The sequence below is a fragment of the Schistosoma mansoni genome, chromosome 4 (assembly GCF_000237925.1).
Source record: "Schistosoma mansoni strain Puerto Rico chromosome 4, complete genome".
Lineage (NCBI taxonomy): Eukaryota > Metazoa > Platyhelminthes > Trematoda > Strigeidida > Schistosomatidae > Schistosoma > Schistosoma mansoni.
The window spans coordinates 17,879,732-17,903,881 of record NC_031498.1 but is presented as its reverse complement, the minus strand read 5'-3'; the positions used below and the strand labels follow the sequence as shown (position 1 = coordinate 17,903,881).

Here is a 24,150-nt window from a genome sequence, read left to right as displayed (position 1 = left end):
TATAAATATGATCATTATTAGTTATAAACAATAAATTGTATACTAGAATTTATTCATATTCTTGACCAAATAGTGAGTAGATTCTCTGTTGATGATACATGCTAATGATGATACATGCTAATAGTCAAGTTTATTTTTCATATAGTAATCAATTCATTTTAACTCCGCCTGTAGATCCTCCGGGGGCTGCTACCGGTTCAAAGCCCGGATAAAGGAGGAAGGTTGGGCATGGGGTTAGCGACTCCACCCCGTAGAAAACTAACTCGATTAAAAAAATGCTAACCAGAAAAAAAATTATTCAAACCATTTATACTCTGCCCTGGGATTTAAAGGAAGAATTATGACGTCTCATTATGAAAGCCGAGTTCCTTCGGAAGTCACGAGGCCAATGCCAACTTCCCTCTTAATTAAGTCATTTTACATCGACTTTCTAAATGATCAAAATGTAAACTACGTTTCATGATTTAATCTGATTTACAACCAAAAAAAGTGAATTCAACATCAAACACGACTAGACTTAAATATATTATAAATAAGTAATCTGATCAAGTCATAAATAGAATGATTACGCTTATTATACAATAATTGTAAAAACTTATCTGATAAATTTTTTAACTTAATCACTTACTATTCTTTCTTATTTTGACACATCCATTGGAAATACATTGAAGATTACTAAATTATAAGCATTTAAATTCATTTCTGTGTGGCACTTGATAGATGATGGTAGGTGATGAGAATCTTTGAACTAATTATTTTATTTAGTAATTTCCATATATGAAGCATTTTTAAGACTTTATTGCTCCGTATTTTGCCTGTACAGTACTTAGCTTAACTGCTTAAGTTCAAAGTAATAATAGTCGGTCGTCACATTAGTTAACATCATGGTTCATGTCATTCAGCTTAACCGCATGCATATGAATAGAATTATGTGGACATATATATATTATAAAGAATAATGAAATGAATTATTAATTGTTAGCAATAAACGATAGATTTCTTTTTATGTTCAGATACACAGGAAGTGAAGAAATCAATTCAGAATTCTTTTTGAGATTAACCGGAACTGAATAAAAATGAATCAAGAAACAGATTGACTCGATCCAAGTTTTTCTGACCCTAAACACTCATATTCATTTCTATAGTGCATATGTACTTTGATAAGTTCAACATTCGTTACTTGAAATACTATTCTGTTTTTGTTCAATTAGTAAATTAGTTTGATTCAATCATAATATTTGCCAAATCCTTGCAATAGCAAATAGTTCTTACCAGTACATTGAATTTAATGAGTTTCCAAGTTATTCCTAATCACAGAAAAGATATATCAATAAGCTGAATACTTTTTTTAAAATAAGTCTTATTAAATAATTCACTTGGCATTGTGTACTTGAATCTTCCCATTGATGGCTATCAGGACTCAACAGCTAAGTGGATAACGCGATGGCGTTTGAAGCGAACGGTTATAGGTTCGAGTCTCGGAGAGAAAATCAACTCTGTGATGCAAATACATCCAGCTGAAGAGTCGCGAGATAGGATGAAACGCGTGTCCTGGATTCACTGCTAGTCACTATCCATCTTTACTTATGAACTAATGTTATAACACTGATCATTTGACACTTTGGTTCATCTCGAATAACATTTTATAAATAAATGTAGGACACTAGCATATAGTAATCAATATGAGTATTAGGTTCCAATAAGTATTTATAAATAAAAACAGATGAGATGAATGTGACAATGTGATTTATTGACATTCTTTCCTTTCAAACTTTACCATTGTCTGTGAAGAAAAAATGAACTAAAGCATTGTTATTTCGTGTCACATATTTGCATGTGAATACTTTATCAAATCAGTATCCAGTTGTTTTTTCTTTTCCAATATTCCCTTGAGAGAGCAGTTGTTCATCAGTTATATTCAGTCAGTATATTTTAAACAATAAGATAGTTATCAGTAATATTTGTTTCAATAAACATTTATCAAAATATAATATTCATATATGTCAATTAGTAAACTTACTATATTTCTATCAATTAGTTTCTTAAGAAAGCATAGCTTTACTATAATGTGAAATGTCATTTACCATGGGGAAAAATTTCCAACTAACTTAGTTATAATGATAAATAAAACTGTGGTTAAAACAGATTTGTTTTGTTTTCTTAGGTATCTACGGTTTGTGCATGCTTTATAAGAGACTGAAAACAAAACATATATATATATATATTAGTTCCTGAATTTTAGTATTCATCCATGATGAATACTACTTTGAAATGAAGGAAACTCTTGAAGATAAGTATTAGCTTAACTTATGAACTTTCAGCTTTGAGAAATTTATGAAAATTATCTTTATAATTGTAAGCCACCAATACAAAAATGTATATCTTCATATGTGTTTTTATAATGTAAGTCAGAGTAATCTGTTAAATTCACTCTTGAATGAGAATGGAGCAAGAAATACACCATTATCATGAGATAATAACAATAAGTAAACATTTTTAAAAACTAAGATTGATAGTGGCTAGCAGTGGAATCCAGGATGCGCGTTTCATCCTGTTTGGGACTCGTCAGATGGATGTACCTGCATCTCATAGTTGATGTTCACTTTGCGACTCGAACTCAGTACCTTTCGCTTCAAACGCCATCGCGTTATCCACTCAGCTACTGAGTCCTGACAGCCACTTGCTTGTGCAATGGGGTGAAGTTTAAATTCAATTAGTATTGTTTGTTTGAATCTTCCCATTGATGTTTAGAACTGCAACTGGTCAGTCTCTAATCGGTATATGTGAATACTGTGTGTATCCATCTTTGCTTACAATACTTGTGAAATAAGGCTATATCGAGGCAATACGCACAGTATACACGTATGCTAATTAGAGACTGACCAGTTGCAGTCCTAAAACATCAATGGGAAGATTCAAACAAACAATACTAAGTGAATTTTTAAAAACTGTTGCTGTGACAAAAAAGATTAGATAGAAAACCATAGAAAATTCGAGAACACAAGACGTCTAGTCTGACTTAGCTTTCATTTCCGTATTAATTTGAGTAATAAATCAATGAATTTGATCATAAGTACATTATCAGAAGGGGTTTTGTGGATATTATAGTAATTTTATTAGTTGAGATCATGAATCAATTGAAGCTAGACCACCATAGAAAACCTGGAAGCACTGGACTGCCGTTTCGTCCTATTATAGGACTCCTCAGCAGTGCGCACATTGTTGGCGAACTGAACTCGATTTAACATATACAAAATTAGTATAATAACTAATCATACTGTCAATCTGTATCCTTCCCTGTTTTTTTTATTTGATTGACTTGATAGACTTATAGCAACTATCCCACAATCAATTTTGAGTATGATTAATTTTGGTTAAGCCTTTTTATTAACTTACTTAACAGACATCGTCATTTGGATAATAACAAATTGCATATTCTTTGTACTGTTATGACCACTAGAGCTCATGACACTCTAGCCAAAATGTTGATTGCTTAAGTATCATTCGATACTCATACTCCGCCTCCATATATATATGTACGCAAATCATATTATCAACTTCTGTTTTGTTTTGCTATGCCCTTATTCAATTTGACTATAAATTGCCTATGTAATCGCCTGCTCACTTACTACCCACTCCTGGCTGCTAACTGCTCGCTGATATTAGCTCATGTGCTTGCAACCTTCTGGCCCGAGTCATTTGTCAATAGATTGTAGTTGCCGCTTCTCTTTGCCTTCTGATTTTACGCACCGTTAAGATTGATATTATAACGGTTATCGAGGCGATCGATTAACGAAGCACGGCACTACAGATCTATACTTCTAACTAAAACTTGTATTCAAGATTCAATTATAAATTCAATCAGCATATTCAAAACTTATTTGTACATGTAATAATTCATTTGTTTGTTAGATAATATGACGTCTCAAACTGTTTGTAACAATTATGATCAAAACAAATTTCTTTATTTTTCTCTTTTTATTCAAAATAAACTAACTTTTTATACACAAAAAATAGTTCTCCTATCCTACCAAGTATGACTGAATCTAATTACATTTAGTCACCAACCACCTTTTTGTCTACTTGTCAAGTTAAATAAACAAACTACAGTTGAACAATCCAATAATAATTCAAAGAAAAAAATTATTCATAATATATTCTTGATAAAATGATGACTGTTGTAAGGTTTACCATGTGTACATTTATAAGAGAAAACAAGATAGCATTACCCTAAATCCTTTAGGATTTCGTTTAACGCTTGAATAGTTTACTGAGAATGGGAAAAAGAAGATTAATGTACACAATCTTAATTTACAGTAAATTTAATTATTTGTGATTTTGTGGGTGAGCTACTCAATGAAGAGGGAACTACTATGGAGAGCAACTGGAAAGCGATAAAAGAGGCAATCATTTAAATATGTCATGAGGTTCTGTGCAACAAAAATCACCACCACAAGGAATGAATCACTGTTGATACACTGGATACGATTGAAGAAAGGAGGAACAAGAAAGCAGCAACCAACATCAGTCAAAGTACAAGCCGAATACACAGAAGGAAACAAGCAAATGAAGAGGAGCATCAGAGCCGACAAACGTAAATATGTGGAAGATTTAGCAATGATGCCTGAAAAGGCTGCAACAGAAAGAAACATGAGACAATTGTATGATAGAACTAAGAAACTATCTGGAAATCACCGTAAACCAGAACGATCAATGAAAAACAAGGAAGGCAAGATAATCACCAACATTGAAGAACAATGGAACAGGTGCGTAGAACACTTCAAAGAACTCTTGAATCGATAAGCTCCTCTGAACCCATCTAACATCGAAGTAACACCCACGGACCTTTTACTTCAGTAAAAGCTTATTATAAATATTTTAGTAATTAGAGGTGAATACTTCATTGTTATGAGGACTAGTAAAAGCTACCAATCTGATTACAATAGCATTGTGCATATTCACCTTAAAATCATTACACTGATATATTAGGTTTTTTTCAAATTGTAGTGAACGAGAACACAGGCAGAGATAATAAAATGTACTTGGCCACAAAATTAAAGAAATTCCCCGTAAAATCTGAGAACCATATAGTAAATACTTCATTTGCAAAATATCAGTCAATTGTCTCAGACTTCATTGTTCCTTCGTTTCTACACCGATCATTCTCTGTTGTCGTTCTCTTTTCTTTAAACTTCTTAACCTTCTGCCACCAGGTATTTCACTTTCGACTGGTGGTACATACTGCTTAAATCTATCGAAATCACATGCATACACCAGAAATTAATAATGACATCAGGATCATATGCATATGTTTTACAGATCAAATATAATAATGCGTATAACAAGTTTCAATCAATACTACTGCTACTACTAATAATAATAATATAAATGACAGCTTTTGATATATTTCAAAACTGAATTCAATGAATTTTGACAAAATTATTTCTTCCTTATTGTCGATCCGTAACATTGGATAGGGATTAATGTGCATTAACAAAAACTGCAACCAATAAGTCTTCTAAATTAAATATCGAATGGTTCATTACAATGTTTTATATCATTCATCTAATGATCACAATAAAGTTTACTTGGTCTACTGACTAAATCATCACAATGAAATCAGATATATATTCAATAATCTGTTAACATGAAAGATTATAAATAAATTGTAAAGTATGAAAACCAAACTTGATAGTTTGATTTGGGTTGAAAGTAAGAAGAATAACTCATAAACTATTTTCCTTATTTAAATTTATAGGCAGTAACTCTAAAAGAGCTACAGGCATATGAGGATAAACCAGCTTTCAGCTGGAGAGGAAGTTAGGAAAAGACGTTGCAAGTGGATCGGACATACATTAAAGTAATCACCAAAGTGCATCACCAGGCAAGCGCAAACTTGGAATCCGGAAGGGAAGAGAAAAAGAGGAAGGCCGAAGAACACATTACGACGGGAAATAGAAGCAGATATGAAAAGGATGAATATCAACTGGAAAGAACTGGAAAGGATTACCCAGTACAGGGTTGAATGAAGAAAACTGGTGTGCGGCCTATGCTTCTCCACGAGGGGTAACAGGCGTAAGTTATATATATATAGTCATTAGAATCCTCAATAAATGTTTTTTTATGGCGGGAGTAACCATGACTCTCTTAAGGTAGCCAAATGCCTTGTCATCCAATTAATTGGGCCTTTTGGGTGACGACTACCTCTTCGTGGTTCCCGCTAGTAACGTGGTGTCGATCGATGCTGCGGCTAAAATGTCGTCGAGGCCTTCGGGTCTCCAGTAGGGCTGTTGTGTGCCGGTAAAGGTGCCTGATATAGCAATATGTTGCGGATGCTCACGGTCACATCTGACTTCTACCCATCTTGCATTGGTTCGTAAGGGCTAGTGTGGTGGGGAGGCCCAGTCTAGGTTGCTGAACAACCAACCTGGACATGTAGAGTCATCCACAGGGTAACATGTGCGCTCTAGCGGAACCTACCGTGTCTGGAACTGATCCTTCAGCTTAATGTGGGCCTTAGAGAGACCCGATCATCCGGTAAAGACGGCAAGGACTAGAAAACTCGCGGTTTCCGCTGCTGGTTAATGCATGGCTTCGGTGGCTCGGTAACCCAGATGGGATCCCTGAAGTGGCCGGTTATAACTCGCCTTGCTGCCTTTGACGAATGTGGTGTGGGGTGTGGATTGGATGATTGAGATTGAGTTGATTCGTAAGTTTCCCCTTTGCGGGGGCCTCAACATGTGGTTGCGGATTGGATGTCCGATGACCGAGCAGACCAAACCACTCGTATTATGTGACCCTAACGGGATTGGGTGAGTGCGTAAAGCCCTAGCGTTGTGAGAGCGGTACTCATGCATGTGCAGTTTGGGTAACTAGTTGACAATAAATAGTCATTAGAATCCCCAATAAATATACTTTTTATTATGATATAACTATTATTCATATCATTTCTATTTTCTCAATTGTTTCTAATAAGAATTTTATTCTTACTATAAGTATGTAAATGTTTTATATAAATGATATAGTAATGATAATGATAAAAAACTAATCATTAGTATGTATATTATGCTCACGTTTAATTATCATTACAGACACTTAATATTATTATATTCATTAATGTTTATATAGATTTTGTGTATATCTTTCCATTCTTCATATTCTCTGGGGGAAAATATAAATTTAGCATTATCTTATTTCATTTCTATATTTCTTATCTACATATAGTGATAAATGTTTCATTTAATGTCGGTATTATATTACTTACTATATTACTCAGATTGAATGCCTTTAGGTAATAAAAAAAAATATTCTTAATAGGATGATATTTAAGTAGTATAAAAAGATAATTAATTTTTATTTTTTTTTAAGCATCTATCTGGCTAGAAGAAAACAAAAATGTTATTTGATAAAACATCTTGATGTAGGTAGGTATTTTTGTGTTTTTTTTTTGAAGTACAAATAAAAATGGAAGATTTATACAAGAGATTTAGTGGTTTACTAATGTATGAATTGAAGTAGTATATTGTTCAAGGAAAAAAATATATACCATTTTAAGTAAAGAAGTTGTTTAGTTTTGATCATTCAAATAATGTGTGATGTTAGATGTTTTATTTAAATTTTAAAGCTGAACAACTGTTCAAGATAAAAAGTAAAATACTTTCATATCTATGTGTATTGAAAATGGTTTCTTTATTCTTTTGGTTACTTCAATGATGTCATAAACCATAAAGGATATGTGTGAAGAAAAGTAGTTTGTAGGTAATGAATAAAAAGATCTAAGAAAGAGTTATTGATTAAACTAAGGTTATTCAGCAGCTAGTCGTGCTTCTTGGAGTGAATAATTTATTTCAAATAAAGAAAAAACTTTTATAGTTGAAATCATGAGTCAATTGAAGCTAGATCACCATGGAAAACCTGGAAGCACTGGATGGCAGTTTTGGCCTATTATGGGACTCCTCAACAGTGCGCATCCACGATCTCGCCTCACGAGATTCGAACCCAGGACCTACCAATCTCGCGTCAGAGCACTTTACCGATAGACCACTTAGCTGGCATCCAACGGTTCAAATCTCGCGAAGTGGGATCGTGGATGCACACTGCCACCGAGGAGTCCCATAATAGGAAGAAACGGCCGTCTAGTGCATCCAGGTTTTCCATGGTGGTCTAGCTTCAATTGACTCATGGTTTCAACTATGAAAATACTGAAATCTCCACAAAACCCTTTCTGAAAGAAAAAACTATTTTCATAGTGAGATTTGGTAAAAGTTGAAAATGTATTTTCATTATATTGTAAAATTATTTTAATTGATATTTATTTAGCTTTATATATCAAATATTCTGTAAGATTTTCTTAACGGATTTCTAGTTAATTAAATGGTAACCTATATCTGAATGATAAGTACAAGGCTGACGAAGTAGTGAGTTTGAATAGTTTTTATAATAAGTATGTAACAGGGTTTTACATTTTGAACTTATAAAGTTGTCTATTACTTTCAATTGTTCTACCTTATTTACCTGGTATATTTCATATATGATCAAATGGTGTTTGAACAGTAGGCTGAGTTCTCTTTATTCTATTAGACCTAACTATTATTATTCATATCATGTAATATTCGTCATATAAAATCTTAAACATTATTTGATAACTTCACTTAAAATTAAGGTCAGATAATAGCACCACTCCTACAATTAAGTTTGCTTTTGGTCAATGTTTTCAAGCTCTTCGGTTAATTTACTTAGCAGATAGTGTTATTCAAACAGTAACAAACAGTCTATTACTTTGTACAATTATTATTACTATCGTGTATGTATGATCGTGTATACTTGATCACATGTGACAGACTACACATATCTCTCTCTAGCTTAAATATTAGTTGCTCAAATATATATATGCATGCTTGAATCGCATTGATTAATTTACTTCTATTCATTTTGACCCTGAATCCGCCTCTGTATTCTCTCGCTCGTGAACATTAGCCTTTCTGCCTAAATTCTCTTGGTGTGCTTGCAACTCTGTTATCTGCACTATCCAATAATAAACTGTGGTTGATGCTTTAAATTTACTTAATAACGGTCATCAGGGTAATTGATAAACGAAGCCTAAAGAATTATTTCGAAGCCAAGCAACTACAAGGCAATCACTGTTTCGAAATTCATAATCTAATCTACAAAGCTATTGAACTGTAATAATAACATCATAGTTCACTCGTGCTTTAGTTACTATTAATGTTCTGAAACCTACCACTGTTGATTGAAATCAATGAATTAATAATTTTGATACCATTATCTTATTAAAATGTCTATTCATACAAAGTAGTATTCATTTGCATATTTAATTTTACTTCGATTTGTTTCAAACATTAACCTTTAAAAGTTTTGGTTTTTACAAAAAACAGTGTGTGTAGAAAATTATCTTTAAGCAATTCAGTCGGGATATATAACATAGTAGGATCTTCACTTACATTCATATGGTTGTTGTTCTCTTAACAAATAAGATACTTAACTGTATTAAATGAAAGGAAATAATTGGTAGTTGTGTAAAGGTAAGGAGTTTATTTATAAGCATATAATCTATATGATCAAAAGGTAATCAAAGTAATTATAATTTACAACTGACTACATACTCTCTAATTTCAATTTTATCTTTACCTAACTAATGAGCTAGTAGTGTTGAAAGATGAAATTTTTCGGGAATCAAATTATTATGGGTTTCTTTATTAAAGGACATTAACACCATCGAATACCGGCTCAGTGGTCTATATGTTAAGTGCTCTGGTGCGAGACTGGTAGGTCCTGGGTTCGAATCTCACGAGGCGAGGTCGTGGATGCGCACTTCTGAGGAGTCCCACAATAGAACGAAACGGCCGTCCAGTGCTTCCAGGTTTACTTTGGCGGTCTAGCTTCAATTGACTCATGCTTACAACTATGAGAATATCTTTTGGTTTATTTAAGTTAAATTAATTAAGGGGATTCGTTAAATGGACTGAAACTTAAGTATTTAAGAATATTTTCATATGTTGATACAATTCAACTAAAACTTCTTAATGGAAATATCATTTTTGAAATGGAATCGGAACGTATTATTTACCCAGCTTTAATTATAAAAGCACATAGGATATTTTGCATACATTTAATTCAGATGTATGAAAAATGTATCTAAGTTATAAGATATCAACACACTTGTGTTACATGTTTTAAACCTTCCATAAAAATGGGAATGAGTAAGCTTTTATTTAGCTTTTTAAATTTTCCGCTTGAAGATTGTCAAGGTTCGTTGTGACAAATCGCCTTTGAGACTATTAACCATCGACAGAACTTGTGATATAGTCTATTAAACAAAACTTAAAACTTATTTTTACACACATTTGCAAGTTTAATTTTGGAGAATTCAGTATCTTTTGTTTCAATTCATTACTACTGTTGTGTATATCGCTTATGTCTATCGACATAAGTAGTATGTAACATTAATCTGAAGTGGAACGCCTGGCAGTAGAAGGTTGATAAGATTGAATCGAAGAGAACGGAAACCGAGAGTAAGTGTAATAGTAATGAAGGGACAATGAAAAATGAAACAATTGACGGAGAATTTTCAAATAAAATTTTTAATGTATAGTTTTCACATCTTACAAAAGAACGCTGTAATTTTGTGCTAAACAATAAATTAGTTTTCGTCGCCTGAGTTCCCGTTCACTAAACTCTATGAATAATGTGAACAATTTATAGAATGTGTTTTATCGCTGAATCCAACACGTGTTCTAACAGATTTAACCGTAATTAGACTGTGTCAACTGTGAGATATACGTCCGCAACACATTTTCTATAGGTAAAACAGACGATTTTACTTTATCAATATTCTTGGCATGATAAAATTCCATATCCTGGGTTTAGTATCACATTGAGCATTGTCATGTCAAGGAATATTTCACAAATAACAATACAAATTTGTACAGTGCAAACTTAACCTAACTCATTAGGCTACACTTAAGGTTATTGTGAAACTATTTTTACTTTGCCATTTAAATACAAGTTTCGATAATGAATTAGATGATTATGAGTTGTTAATCAAACAACATACAATCGATAGATAACGAACATGAAAATGTTGGGCAAACATTAGAACCATGCTTCTACCTGTTTCTTAAAATTAGATTTTTCTCTCATTATTTAGATAAACTCTTCATTACAACAGTGTAACAATACGAAATCGGATAACAAAGAATGAAACAAGTTTTTTCACACATTTCTGCCAAAATTACTTTGGAAATGAAATGAAATGTCTTCAGAAGGCACATAAAATATCTGACTGATAAAGTTGTGACTTTAAATTCAGCAATGGGTAATATGAATGGGACTGTTCACAGATATCGCTGAATTGGTCTTTTGTACTCAACATTTCGCTTCTTTAATAAAGTAGAGAAATGTGAGGGACGAACAAACTTCATTGAAAACCCTAATTTTTTCCAAGGTAGATGCATTAATAGTACCGAATTATGCCAGAACAAACAATACTAAAAAACCAGATTCACTGTGAATTCAAGTTATTTAAACTATTGCAGTTAAATAAACCCTTATATAAATTATTGTCTCCGGCAAATCCTGATGAAAACCTATCTTTTTTAGAAAATCAATGATATTTAAGACATTCAGCATGGCATCCCTCAGAACATAACACCTAAAATAATGCACTGATTTAAATTTACAAAATTAAACAAAAACTTTAACATTATACACCAATTACCTGGTTTTTTGGTTTGATTTTTAAACGACACTACTCTTCTGCGAACCAAACAAACAAGTATAAGAGTCGCAATGAGAACCAAGGCAAATATAATAGATAGACAAGTAATCATTATGTCATTGGTTGTATAACTACTAAGTTTATGATTTTGTTTACTCATCAAAAGATTTCCATAAGTCAAACCTGTTGCTTTTTGGTAGAGATTATCGTTATTGAATTCTTGAATAGAATTAAAATTGTTTTGAATATGATTAGGGTGATTTTGTTTAAATGCTGAAGATAGTACTGTTTCGGCTGATGTTAATCCTGGAGCATTTATGAATTGATTAGGTGAATTATATTGAAACTGTTTACTTTCTAAAGTGTGTACATCTTTTTCTTTATTATTCTGTATCATGATTTTTAAATTGTTATATAATGTACATCGTGGTTTTGGATCTTGACCTTGATCACATGCCTCTAACGTAAGTATATGAATACTGGATTTGTGTAGAAGACCATTGAATTCATCATTTGTTGGTAAATTAGATGTATTTGATGAGTCATATAATTCATTATTATGATCGCTAAGTTTGTTGTTATCACTAAAAGGATTTGATAAATACAACAATCCGCTTGTCGAATCTAGTCCAAACAAACCATAATTATTTCCAGTTAAAATATTGTAAGTGATTGTACCATTATTTCCTTCATCTTTATCTTCAGCTTGAATATAGGCTAGTTTGTAACCGGTTATCTTTTGATCTAAAGCTATGGCCAGAGTGTTTGCTGTGGAATTGGGGCTAACAAATACTGGCCAATTATCGTTGACATCATCAACAATCACTGTAACTGTTGATGTACCAGTATACTGTATACTCTTTGAATTGAGCTTATTTATACTAATACTATTAAATTCTGATGGTCTAATTTTCGTGTCTTTAACTAAAACACGAAATATATATTGAGATTTCTCTTCACGATCCAGTGACTGACGATTTCTAATAATGCCAGTAATTTTATCAATTGTAAAATTAACTGAGTCTGGATCATTAGCAAAGCTATATTCCAATGGACCATACGCAGATGAATCAACATCTGTAGCATTAACTTGACCTACTATTGTACTACGTGCTTGATTTTCTTGTAAATGAAAAGTATAATTATTCGTCGAGAAAACTGGTCCATTGTCATTAAGATCATTGATGATTATCTAAAATATAACAGGGAAACTTTATTGTTAAAAATATTACTAATCTTCAGTGTAGTATTAACTTCATACACTAAAAATGTTACATATTTACCATTACTTGCAATGATCTCATTTTCTGTATCAAATAATAAGTGCAATACCAAGTTTGTTTGTTAACACACATTTTTACAATCAACAAAGACCTTGGAGATCATTTAAAGGGTAAAAAGTAAAATAGAATAACTAAATCATGAAATTAGCACGAAATGCTGAATGTATAGAAGGCCAAAGATCAAAGATATAACTACACAGAGGAATATTAAAATACATTGACAGTAGTCAGAAATCAGATAACTATAGGAATAATATGAATGAAACATGTAGATTTCAATAGAAGACTTCAAAATGTAATAAACTGATGAAGAGTAAGATTTCATGCAATATGGGTCTGAAAAAGAATAAGTACAGAATCAAGGAAAGTAAAGTATGATAGAGTTACCTTTTAAATTAACACCGTTATAAAACATTCTCATTAACTAATATCTGTCCGTCATCAGATTTGTACGGCGAATTCTAGGATTCAGTTGTCAATGGTTAATTAATATAATTTTTTAAATAACACAACGTTTATGGTTCTTTGTAGTTGATTAATAATAATATGTTTATTAAAAGATAATCGAATTCATAGAAAATAGTTATCATTTTTAAAATTAGATGTTTAAAGTAAACATTTATCTTAGAATATTTGGGCGAAAATAAATGAATTTGGTTTATTGATGGTAACGTAATTCGGATTTCAGACTGACTTTTGTCTAACCTTCATTTATGAATTTTACTTTGGATGCCGGCTCAGTGGTCTAGAGATTAAACGCTCGCGCGCGAATTTGATAGGTCCTGGGTTCGAATCTCGTGAGGCGGGATCGTGGATGCGCACTGTTGAGGAGTCCCATAATAGGACGAAACAGCCGTCCAGGGCTTCCAGGTTTCCCATGATGGTCTAGCTTCAATCGATTCATGATCTCAACTATTAAAATTTTATTTTTCACTAATCAACTACTAATTAACACAATGTTATAAATGCAATAATGTTTACTCTTATGGTATAAACACTTTCAACAAGTTTGACACAAAATACAGGGTATCCATTCATAAACTCCTAACTTAATACTAAACATTCTAGCTTTGTTCCAATATTATTATTTCTCAAACATTCATATGTAAATTTAAGTAGACATTTACAATATCTGGTGTAAATATTTGGAAACCTTTAAATGTACGAAGGGAAAAAATGTGCCATAAGTAAACTTTGATAATTTTTTCTTTCATTTTGTCATTTTAAATAAATATGTGGTACATTTTTAGTATGTTCTGTCAGTTAACTAGATATAACTAATCATTATGAATAATAATGTAAATACAAACATACTTGTACAGTAGCCGTGCCTGTGAGTGGAGGATTTCCATGATCAACTGCTAATGCAATTAATGTGTATTTTTCTTTGACTTCTCTATCAAATATGTCCATTGTAGTTATGATACCTGTATGTGAATCAATTTTGAACTTGGTTGAGTTAATTCCATCTTCAAAAAGAAAAAATGTCATTTGAGAATTAATTCCAATATCTAAGTCACTTGCTAAAAGTCCTTGTAATGATCCAGTCTGATGAACATTATTAAAATGTCCTCTGTTAACTTTTTGGGATTGTTGTATCACTTGAGTACCATATGGAGCGTTTTCATCAACTTGTAAATACAGTATTTCATGTGAAAATTTTGGTCGATTATCATTTTCATCTAGAATACGTACGGTTGTATTTCGTTCTGTGTAATGTCCAACCATGTCAGAGCAAACAATAGTAACCACTTGGTGAGAAGTGCTTTCACGATCTAAAATCCTAGCTGTAATTAAATGATACTCTGTTAATAAGTTCACTTCAGTGTTTCTATCAAATTCAGGTTGAGTTTGAGAAGTCAGTCGTATTAATGAAAAATTTGAGTCTTTTAAGTTGCATTCAACTTGATCCTGTCCACCGAAATCTGGATCGTATGCCTACCAAATAATAAATGTAAGACATATAAAACTTAATTTTAAACAAAGATTTAATGTCAGGCAACTAGAATGTGATTGTTAATCAAAAAATACATTCGTGTATAATGATTATGTTCTTGAACAGCAAACATGAATTGTATAGAATTAGTCAAAATGAATGTTACCCATGACAACACTGCATTACATAATTGCTAGTTTAATTAAGTAACTAATAGTGAGCATATTAAGAGATAGGCAAACTTTTACTAAATTGAAATCTGAAGCATACTAATAGGAGGCTTGAGTTATTTGTAATTATTAAATCATATATACAATAACACTATAGCGGAATAAACAAATAAACTGGGGGTATAGATGAAAACTAAATAAAAGTTAATTATTAGTGGTTTCGGATAACTTCAGTTAAACTGATTTTACATCAAGATGGCTCACATATGTAATGTATTTTTATTTATATGTTGTCGGCCTATGATCGAAGACCACAGATCATATTTTCATCGATGTTTTCAACTCACAACCTTTTACTTGACTATTACTTTTCTTATACTGGATAGATCTGCGAAATACTCTGTGAATAGTATGGAGAGATATAATATTCTGTTGTGATGTGGAGATTTTTCGGGTTATCTATAGGTTCATCTTTATTTAATTAATAAAGTATGGACTAGGAAATGTTCTCAACAAATTTTCTGTTTAACAGTTCTATTCTCTATATTCTGCCCAATATTTTCTCAATTCGTTTTTTCTACTTTTTTGGATTATCTTAGTAAATCAATGAAGCAGTTAACCTACCTCAGTCTTTTATCCCAGCATTATTATAACACTGGAAGCATGTGTCAGTTAATTTATTCGTAAAACGTTTTTTTCACGACTATTTCAACCAATAATATTGAAATTGATTTTCGGTACTAACTTTTTTATAGGAACGTCATCAAATGTGTTTAGTAGTTGTCTGATTATTATGGACAATTATTTGTTTTAATATAGGTATCACTGTTTCCTCAGTGAGTTGGAGGGAAGTAAACTATAGTGCTTAAAATGACTACAGATATATAGATATTTACTTACTTGTACAGTTGCTACAGTGGTACCAACAGGCTGATTTTCAAAAACCCAAAAGTAGCTAAACGAATTCGATGTTGTAACAGCATCCAGTGCATTCGAACTGATTAGTTCTGGATTTGGAAGCAATGAAATTACGGGCGACTCATCATTTTCATCTGTAACGAGTATAATAACAGTTGCTTCACTTGAGCGTGTATATGGTCTTGTTGCTTCATCTTCAACAACGGCTCGAAAGCGAAATTGAACATTTACACCTTTATTAATATTCTCATCAATATCATCTTTCAACTGATAAGCACCTCTTATATTAGGCAAAACTATTTTGTTGTTATTATGATTAATATGACTGTTAATTTGATCAAGTTTATCTACATTTAATGGTTGCTTAACTATAATTTGACCATTTGGACGTATATCGAAATAGTGTCTAGCAATTTTCTCGGCTGGTTGCCAATAATGATCTTTACTAAAACTAAAATGAAAGATACCATTAATACCTGAATCTAAATCGGTAGCGTTTAATAAAAGAACTGTTGCCCCTACTGGAGTTGTTTCAGCTATTGGCATGGATGTTGTAAATATTGGTTGAGTAAATTGTGGTGTATTATCATTAACATCTTCTATAAAAATATCTACATACAAAGTTGAAGTGAATCGTTTAAATGTTGATTCATTAGATAATGCTGATGAGGTGGATGATGATAATGAATACGATCCATCTGTTGCTTTTAATACTAACTTGTATTGTGACTGTTCTTCTCGATCTATCTGTTTAGTTGCATATAAATGAAGTCCATCAATTGAATCCTCAAGCAAACTAAACGGTATATGTGATTTATCAAACGAATTAACCGGACTAAGTTCATAAGTAATAAGTCCATTTATTCCTTCATCATTATCCATTGCTGGTGGTATATTACGGCGTGATCCAACTGGATCACCATCCAGGAATGTTATACGAAATCTTTGTAAGTGTCCTTGCCAATATGGAGCATTGTCATTAATATCCTGAATGTTAATACGAATATGAAATAGTCGAATTTGCTTCTTATTATTTGCCTCAGTGTTTACTTTATTTATTATACCATTTTTCTGATGAATAAACAAGCCTATTTGTAAAATTATGGAACAAGATATTTTTTCTGTTTGTAAGATATTTTGTCGATGAGTACTAGTATATACACTTGAAAATTGCGCTGAATCAATATTTACGAGAGGTAAATCTGTATGCTGTTGTTTAGGGCAAATTTGATCACGATCCAATCGCCTACTGAGAATTATTCTTCCATCCAGTTTTATCTGTATACAAAGGGGAATGAGTTAATAGTAAATTTAGAAAAATGACAGTAGATATATAGAAATGTATTTATCTAAAACGATTGACTTAAGTAAGAGGAATATCTTCAGGTATTTCATTCTCGAAGACAGTGTCAAATATTTATTAGTAACATTACTTTATTAAATACTGTAGCAAAGGGCTGTACATGAACAAAAATAAAAAATGAGTTATTCCTAGGATGAGATTAAAATACGGAACTGTCATAGGGGTTAAATAATAATCAGTAGTCATAAACTAGATAAATATTGTTCATTCAATTTGATACTGGAATGTAGAAAGGTAAGTCACGCTATTCAGACGTGAACACAATAGAAAAATGGAGATGGTAATCGTTAAACAGTCCTCTAAGTTTAATCACTTTCTTTTGTCCTGTACGTCAATCAGTAAACTGAGGAAATTCAAGCGACTTTTAAATTTGCTTTACCGTATTAAACAGAAAACGACCGTTAATAAACATAGTAAACCAAAGAAACTAAAGTAATAAGTAAAGAGGATAATCAAACTAATGTTTCATTTTCTATTGTTTCTTTGAAACGTCCCATTGACATTTAGGACTGCAATGGATCAGTCTCTTATTGGCATATGTGTATCCTGTGAGGATTACCTTGATATTGCCATAAGTCACAAGCGTTATAAGCGGAGATGGGTGGTGGCTAGTAATGGAGTCCAGGATGCGCGTTTCGTCACATTTGGGACTCGTCAGATGGATGTACCTGCATCTCGGAGTTGATGTTTACTCCGGGACGTGTCAATTGCATTCCTAAACATCAATAGAAAAATTCAAACAAATGATACAAAATAAACTTAAACCTCACCCTTTTGCTCAAGCTAGTGGCTATCAAGACTGAGTATGTAGGCGGATAACGCGATGGCGCCTGAAGCGAAAGGTACTGGGTTCGAATCACAGAGTGAACATCAACTCTGAGATGCAGGTACATCCAGCTGACGAGTCCCATGTAGGACGAAACGCGCGTCCTGGATTCCACTGCTAGCCACTATCCATCTTTGCTTACAATGCTTGTGAAATAAGGCCAGATCGAGGCAATACGCACAGTATGCACATATGGCAATTAGAGACTGACCAGTTGCAGTCCTAACACATCGATGGGAAGATTCTAGCAAAAAATACTAAATTAGTTTAAATTTCACATTTATTTGACCAATCTTTTCAGACTGTTTTGTTGACCTTATAAGTTAACTAAAAAAATACCACCGTGTACTTTAAAGAACAATTACTGATAAGTTACTATTTTCGACTCTAAATGTTCAACTAATATTTTTCTGATTTCTAGATGAATATACACCATTTCAACGTGTTTATAAAATTACATTAGAAATATTTTATTTCTTCATTTATCCCAATCAAGTGTTATGTGAACGAGTCATTTGCGCTAATACATCATTTATTTTTGCTTGTAAAATGTGAATCACCACGTGTTTAAACGTATTTTAAGGGTTTTTGATCAGTGATAGGTTATACTGATAACTCTTGTACTATTAATTAGTAACTGTTCGCAATCTTACTTCTGGTTGCCTTTGTAATTATTGATAACATTTGTAGGAAACCAGTATCCAAGTTATATATATATATATCCAACTGAATGACCATGCCAGAAATAGTGATTAGCACCAAAGATGTTCTTAATTATATTCAGGCTTAGCTATTTCAAAGATCAATTTATCTTTAGGTGTTAAGTTTCACCATAACTTGGATTATCTTCATGAGTTTTCTGTTTTTAAAGAAATAGAACCAAACAAACAACTTTCCTTCATACTCCATATATTTGTAGTTTGTCGTTTTCTCAAAATTTATCGATTCAGAAATATATGGTAATTTTGAAGTGCACTATATCAACTATCAAGGGGAGGGGAATTGTATGTATCAATTCTTGCAAACCATTGTCCTTAATGAATTTATGTCTCAGAGCTCGGATTTTCATCTCGTATACCAAGTGCTTCTTTCTACCTCATACAGTTTTCGCAGATGTATTTATTATATAAATGTTTAGCGTCTGTCTTGAAAATCAGAGAAATGACTTTTTAAGTAATATGCATCATACATTTACTCTTTCATCCCTCACAAATGTTAGTAAACAACATTGTACAGTTCAGAAACAGAATCTAAATTATTACTTATTGCTATCATCATTGTGATCCAAGTATGGAATTTCCGATTAGGTAGGTATATAATAGATTTATTTCTTTTTGATCTATCCATTAGTAAAATTATTTTTTAAATTGACGTCTACCGAAATGTTTTTATTACTGAAAAATTATCAGTTGTTATGTCCAACCAAGGTACAAATTTAAGGCAACAACTGTCACAAAAGATATCAGTGTATATATGTATATTTCTAATTCTGTGTGGATCAATGTTAAAGAGCATTGTTCATTTTCACGAAAACCTGGAATAACTATCAAAGCCAATAATGAAATACTTCCGTTCACTTTGTATTATTTACTAAGATAAACATCGATATAAATTTCTAAAACTTACTTTAAACTATATTTTTATTAATGAAATGATGTAAAGATATTCAAGCTTAATTGGTTCCCAAACAGTTTATTTACAAATATTAGGAATTCATAACCTTATTCATTAACTTAACATTGCAAATTCTGTTTAATAACCATAAAGGTGTTATGATCTAATTTATTATTTGATCGATTTGATGACAAGGTTAGCTAAATTCACTCCTTTTATCACATTGTCCCACATTAAAATTAGATGTCCAGCTTTCAATATTGTTTCCATTAGCTTTCAAAACCCTTATGAAGTTAAATGTCTTGTTTTAGAGTTTATTAAAACATTGAAAAAAGTGCAGGTTTTATTCCCATCTCTTAAAAAATAAACTATGAAATGAACAATGATTCATCTTAGTTTTTTCACTAGCTTCTAATCTAAGATGTAAGGACGGAGCACGGGTGAACTCGATGAAGCTCTAAGATGTTCAGAAAGAGCTGAACATATTCCATCTAGTGATCATTGGGAAGAATATTCCAGAATCTTGACGTGTAGCTTCCCTATTGAACAAATGCTAAAAACTACTCTGTGTGTGGTTTGGATAACTATTATGATGATTTCGCTGATAATAAAAACTATAAATACCTGAGAGTTTGTACCATATTTGACACTGGTTGGAATAGCATTCCTTCTCATTTGTCTTCTGTCTTCTCAACTGAGACTTAAAGGGTTCTAGCGTTCGAGTGCTCAATTTGTACACGGTGTATCAAGAACCTAAGGTCTAGATATAACATAATGTGACATCGAAAATCTATATGTTCGTTTGAAAATGATGAAGTACTCGATGTAATATCCTAAAAGACGTTTTTGGTTATGCATAGGGACCCACTGAAAGTTTCGTTTATTTGTGGATATTAGCGGTAAAACATATTCCTTCTTATTGCGCAGAAAACATTCTTACAATCTTAATCTAATCTAGCACTTAGTAATGAAGTTCATTTATTATGGTTTAAAAAATGATGAATGAATAAATTTTTTACCATATACATTAAAGGTTATCCATGTATTTAATAATTTACATTTTACATTTAATGATGTTCAATTTTATTTAGAAAAAATTTTAAAAAAAACTAACTCGTGAACACCTCCCAGTGTGGTTAAGCAAAGGTGTAGTAAAAACGGTTAACAGCTCTATTTTAGCCCATTTAGTTCAGACGGGACATAGAGCCAACATCGAGCAATCTCTCACAATAATATATCGTGTTAACAGCAGTTTACCTAATTCCATCAGACTGAGAATCCTGCAGACGGCTGAGGCAATTGCTATTCGGATCAAAAAGCCAGAGCTTTGCATCCAAAAGAAATATGTTCAGCCGCTCCTTTTACCCTGGCCAACTTCAGGGTCAACTTGTTAATAATCAGTTTTATAATATGGTGACATTAATTTGATTAATGTTCATTTTAAACTTAATTTATCTACACATCTTACCAGTCATTATTATTATTATTATCACACTTGTTAACCTTTTAGAGAAATTTATTCAGTATCCACCCCTATCTACTATATCTGACCTAATTCATATTATTCTATATATTACGTAATTTCTGATTTGTAATCCCATTGTTCTATCTCACCCCTTTGTCAACTATATTTATTCTGATCATTTATCTTACGGTTTTATTTCACTTAAAAACTGATTCAAGTTAACACTTCATATAAGTCAGCTCCAACATTAACGATTCGATTTGATTTTATATCACAAACACTCCTTGATTCACATATTACAGTTTCTTAAATGATGTACTCTGCCTTAAACTTGGCCAATTTTTTTTTGTGGTTTATTAATTTGGATTTATAATTGTAGAACCTGATGTGAAATTATTGAAAAGAATATTCTTCGTTCAGTTCATATAAATATGTTTTAAACTAATATTTCATAAAAATTAACTGAGACATCATTGAAAAGCATAAAGCATTGAGTAACCACGTTCTCCCAACTTACGACTACCTCACCTTCTTTTTCACTCATAACTCTACATCATATGAAATCAAAAGAATTTAGATATCATTATGATTTGGTTTAGTTATACTACTGAGTTGAAATCCATAAGCCTAAATTTTTAAACATCTTTTTGGTATAGGATAAAATAAAGGTCAATCATGAAACCTGCCAAAGTACCAAAATGTTGAAAATCCAGTAAATAATAAAAAATGTTCAATAAGAGTGTCACTGTTCAGTTTATCTAAACAAACCTCATTTGATAAATATAACTATTAAATTATTATATCACGTATGTTCTTCAATTGATAAAGGTTATACCAACTAATTTGAATCTAGATGGTTTAGCACAATTTACTGTAGAATAAGTAAAATCTTAAAATAAAAACTGTTTGTGAATGAATCAGAATCTTACAATTTTAATTAGATGTTAATAAAAAAGAAGAATTGTTTATTTTTATATATTATGCATTTCCTGATCAGTTGCAGTCCTAAACATCAATAGGAAGATTCGAACAAACCACACTAAATGAATTTAAACCTCACCCCATTGCACAAGCAAATGGCTATCAGGACTCAGTAGCTGAGTGGATAACGCGATAACGTTTGCAGTGAAAGGTACTGGGTTGGAGTCCCGGATTGAACATCAACTCTGAGATACAGGTACATCCATCTGACGAGTCCCAAATAGGACGAAACGCGCATCCTGGATTCCACTGCTAGCCACTATCCATCTTTGCTTATAAATTAAATTGTCCCTTCTTATATATTATTTCATAAATACAAACTAACAGTTCTAAAGATCCTATTGATCTTTAAGTAATCAACGTAATAATTGACATTATCCAAGTAAATTAGTGTCCTGCAAAATTTATTCAGTTTGAATATTAACTGAGCGTAAACAACTAATGATAGATAAGTTAGTAGTATGAAGAATGAAACAGATAATGCATCTAACAATTAAGGTTTATTTTTTAGATAAATCTCTCTGTTACACATATATATGAATTCATTGGTCATTACACTGTGATTTGTTTTAATGGACTTCTTTTTCTTCAAAATATTTACAGAAATATGGTTTAATATTTACTAATTATTTTACATATTTACTACTGATTTGTTTATTTGATTTCATAGACCAGAAGGGGTTTTGTGGAGATTTCAGTATTTTTCATAGTTGTAATTATAAGTTAATTGAAGCAAGACCACCATGGAAAACCTGGAAGCACTAGACGGCCGTTTTGTTCTATTGTGAGGCTCCTCAGCAGTGAGCATCTTCGATCCCGCCTCACGAGACTCGAACCCAGGACCTATCAGTGTCGCGTGCGAGCACTTAACCGATAGACCACGCTGTTATTGTCTAACTTCAACCAATCCACGAAGTTTGAGCAACCGTTCACCAATTTCAGTTTAGTTTATAAAATTTAACAAAAATATGATTAAATATAGAGATAACTTAATTAAGATATAACAAAAGCACCATTTATATCAAACTGTTTACAGTTAATCAGTTAATATACAATAATTAATTACTAAATTACAGTCTTAAACATCAATAGAATTATTCAAGCAAATGAATATACTACTTAATTACAATCTAAAATACTCATTTCATCCAATGACTAAAGGTTGATAATTATTTAATATTAAATAATATAACTTACATCAAATAAATTAACATATGGATCAGCAAAATTCATTATCATTAAACTATATGAATGATCATTATCATTAATTGGTGAATTTAATTTATGCAAAAATTTTGTTAATCCAAAATCGATATATTTCATAATTAAATCATCCATTATATTTCCAATAATTGTACCAATAGGAATTTCTTCTTCAATATAATATTCATGATCAATTGGTGAATTAATATTTTGTATTAATGAAATACAATTTGTAATGAATAATGATAATAGTAATATCTTTAATGAAAATAATAGAATCCTTAAGTCGTTATAATGATTCATTGTATTGTGCTTGAGAATCAATCTGTTCAAAGCAAACAAAACAAAAAGGATATTTGTAATAGTTATGTAACAGAAATAATAATCTCTTGAATACGATTATTATTATTATAAAGCTGGCATCATTTAGAGCATTGTTGATAAACTAGATATTAGCACTAAACATTAGTTTAATCATAGTTTGTACTCTTATTGTACAAAAACTAAGATATTTTAAACCAGGTATCATTTCCAAAATTTGACTTGATAATTTCGAATAATCAGAAAGGGGTTTTTGTGGAGATTTTAGTAATTTTATATAGTTGAGACTGATAGGTCCTGGGTTCGAATCCAGCGAGGATAAGCGCTGCTGAG

At 31.7% G+C, this 24,150-nt stretch overlaps 1 protein-coding gene across 1 annotated transcript; it reads right to left on the bottom strand.

The window, feature by feature from the left end:
* Positions 1–464: 464 nt before the first annotated feature.
* On the bottom strand, positions 465–23,799 carry Smp_155810 (putative cadherin; the record flags this gene model as incomplete). Its single annotated transcript, XM_018797029.1, has 5 exons — positions 465–511; positions 11,738–12,929; positions 14,335–14,840; positions 16,125–17,322; positions 23,491–23,799. The coding sequence occupies 5 exons, from the start codon at positions 23,797–23,799 to the stop codon at positions 465–467; spliced, it is 3,252 nt and encodes a 1,083-aa protein (XP_018652112.1).
* Positions 23,800–24,150: the final 351 nt, after the last annotated feature.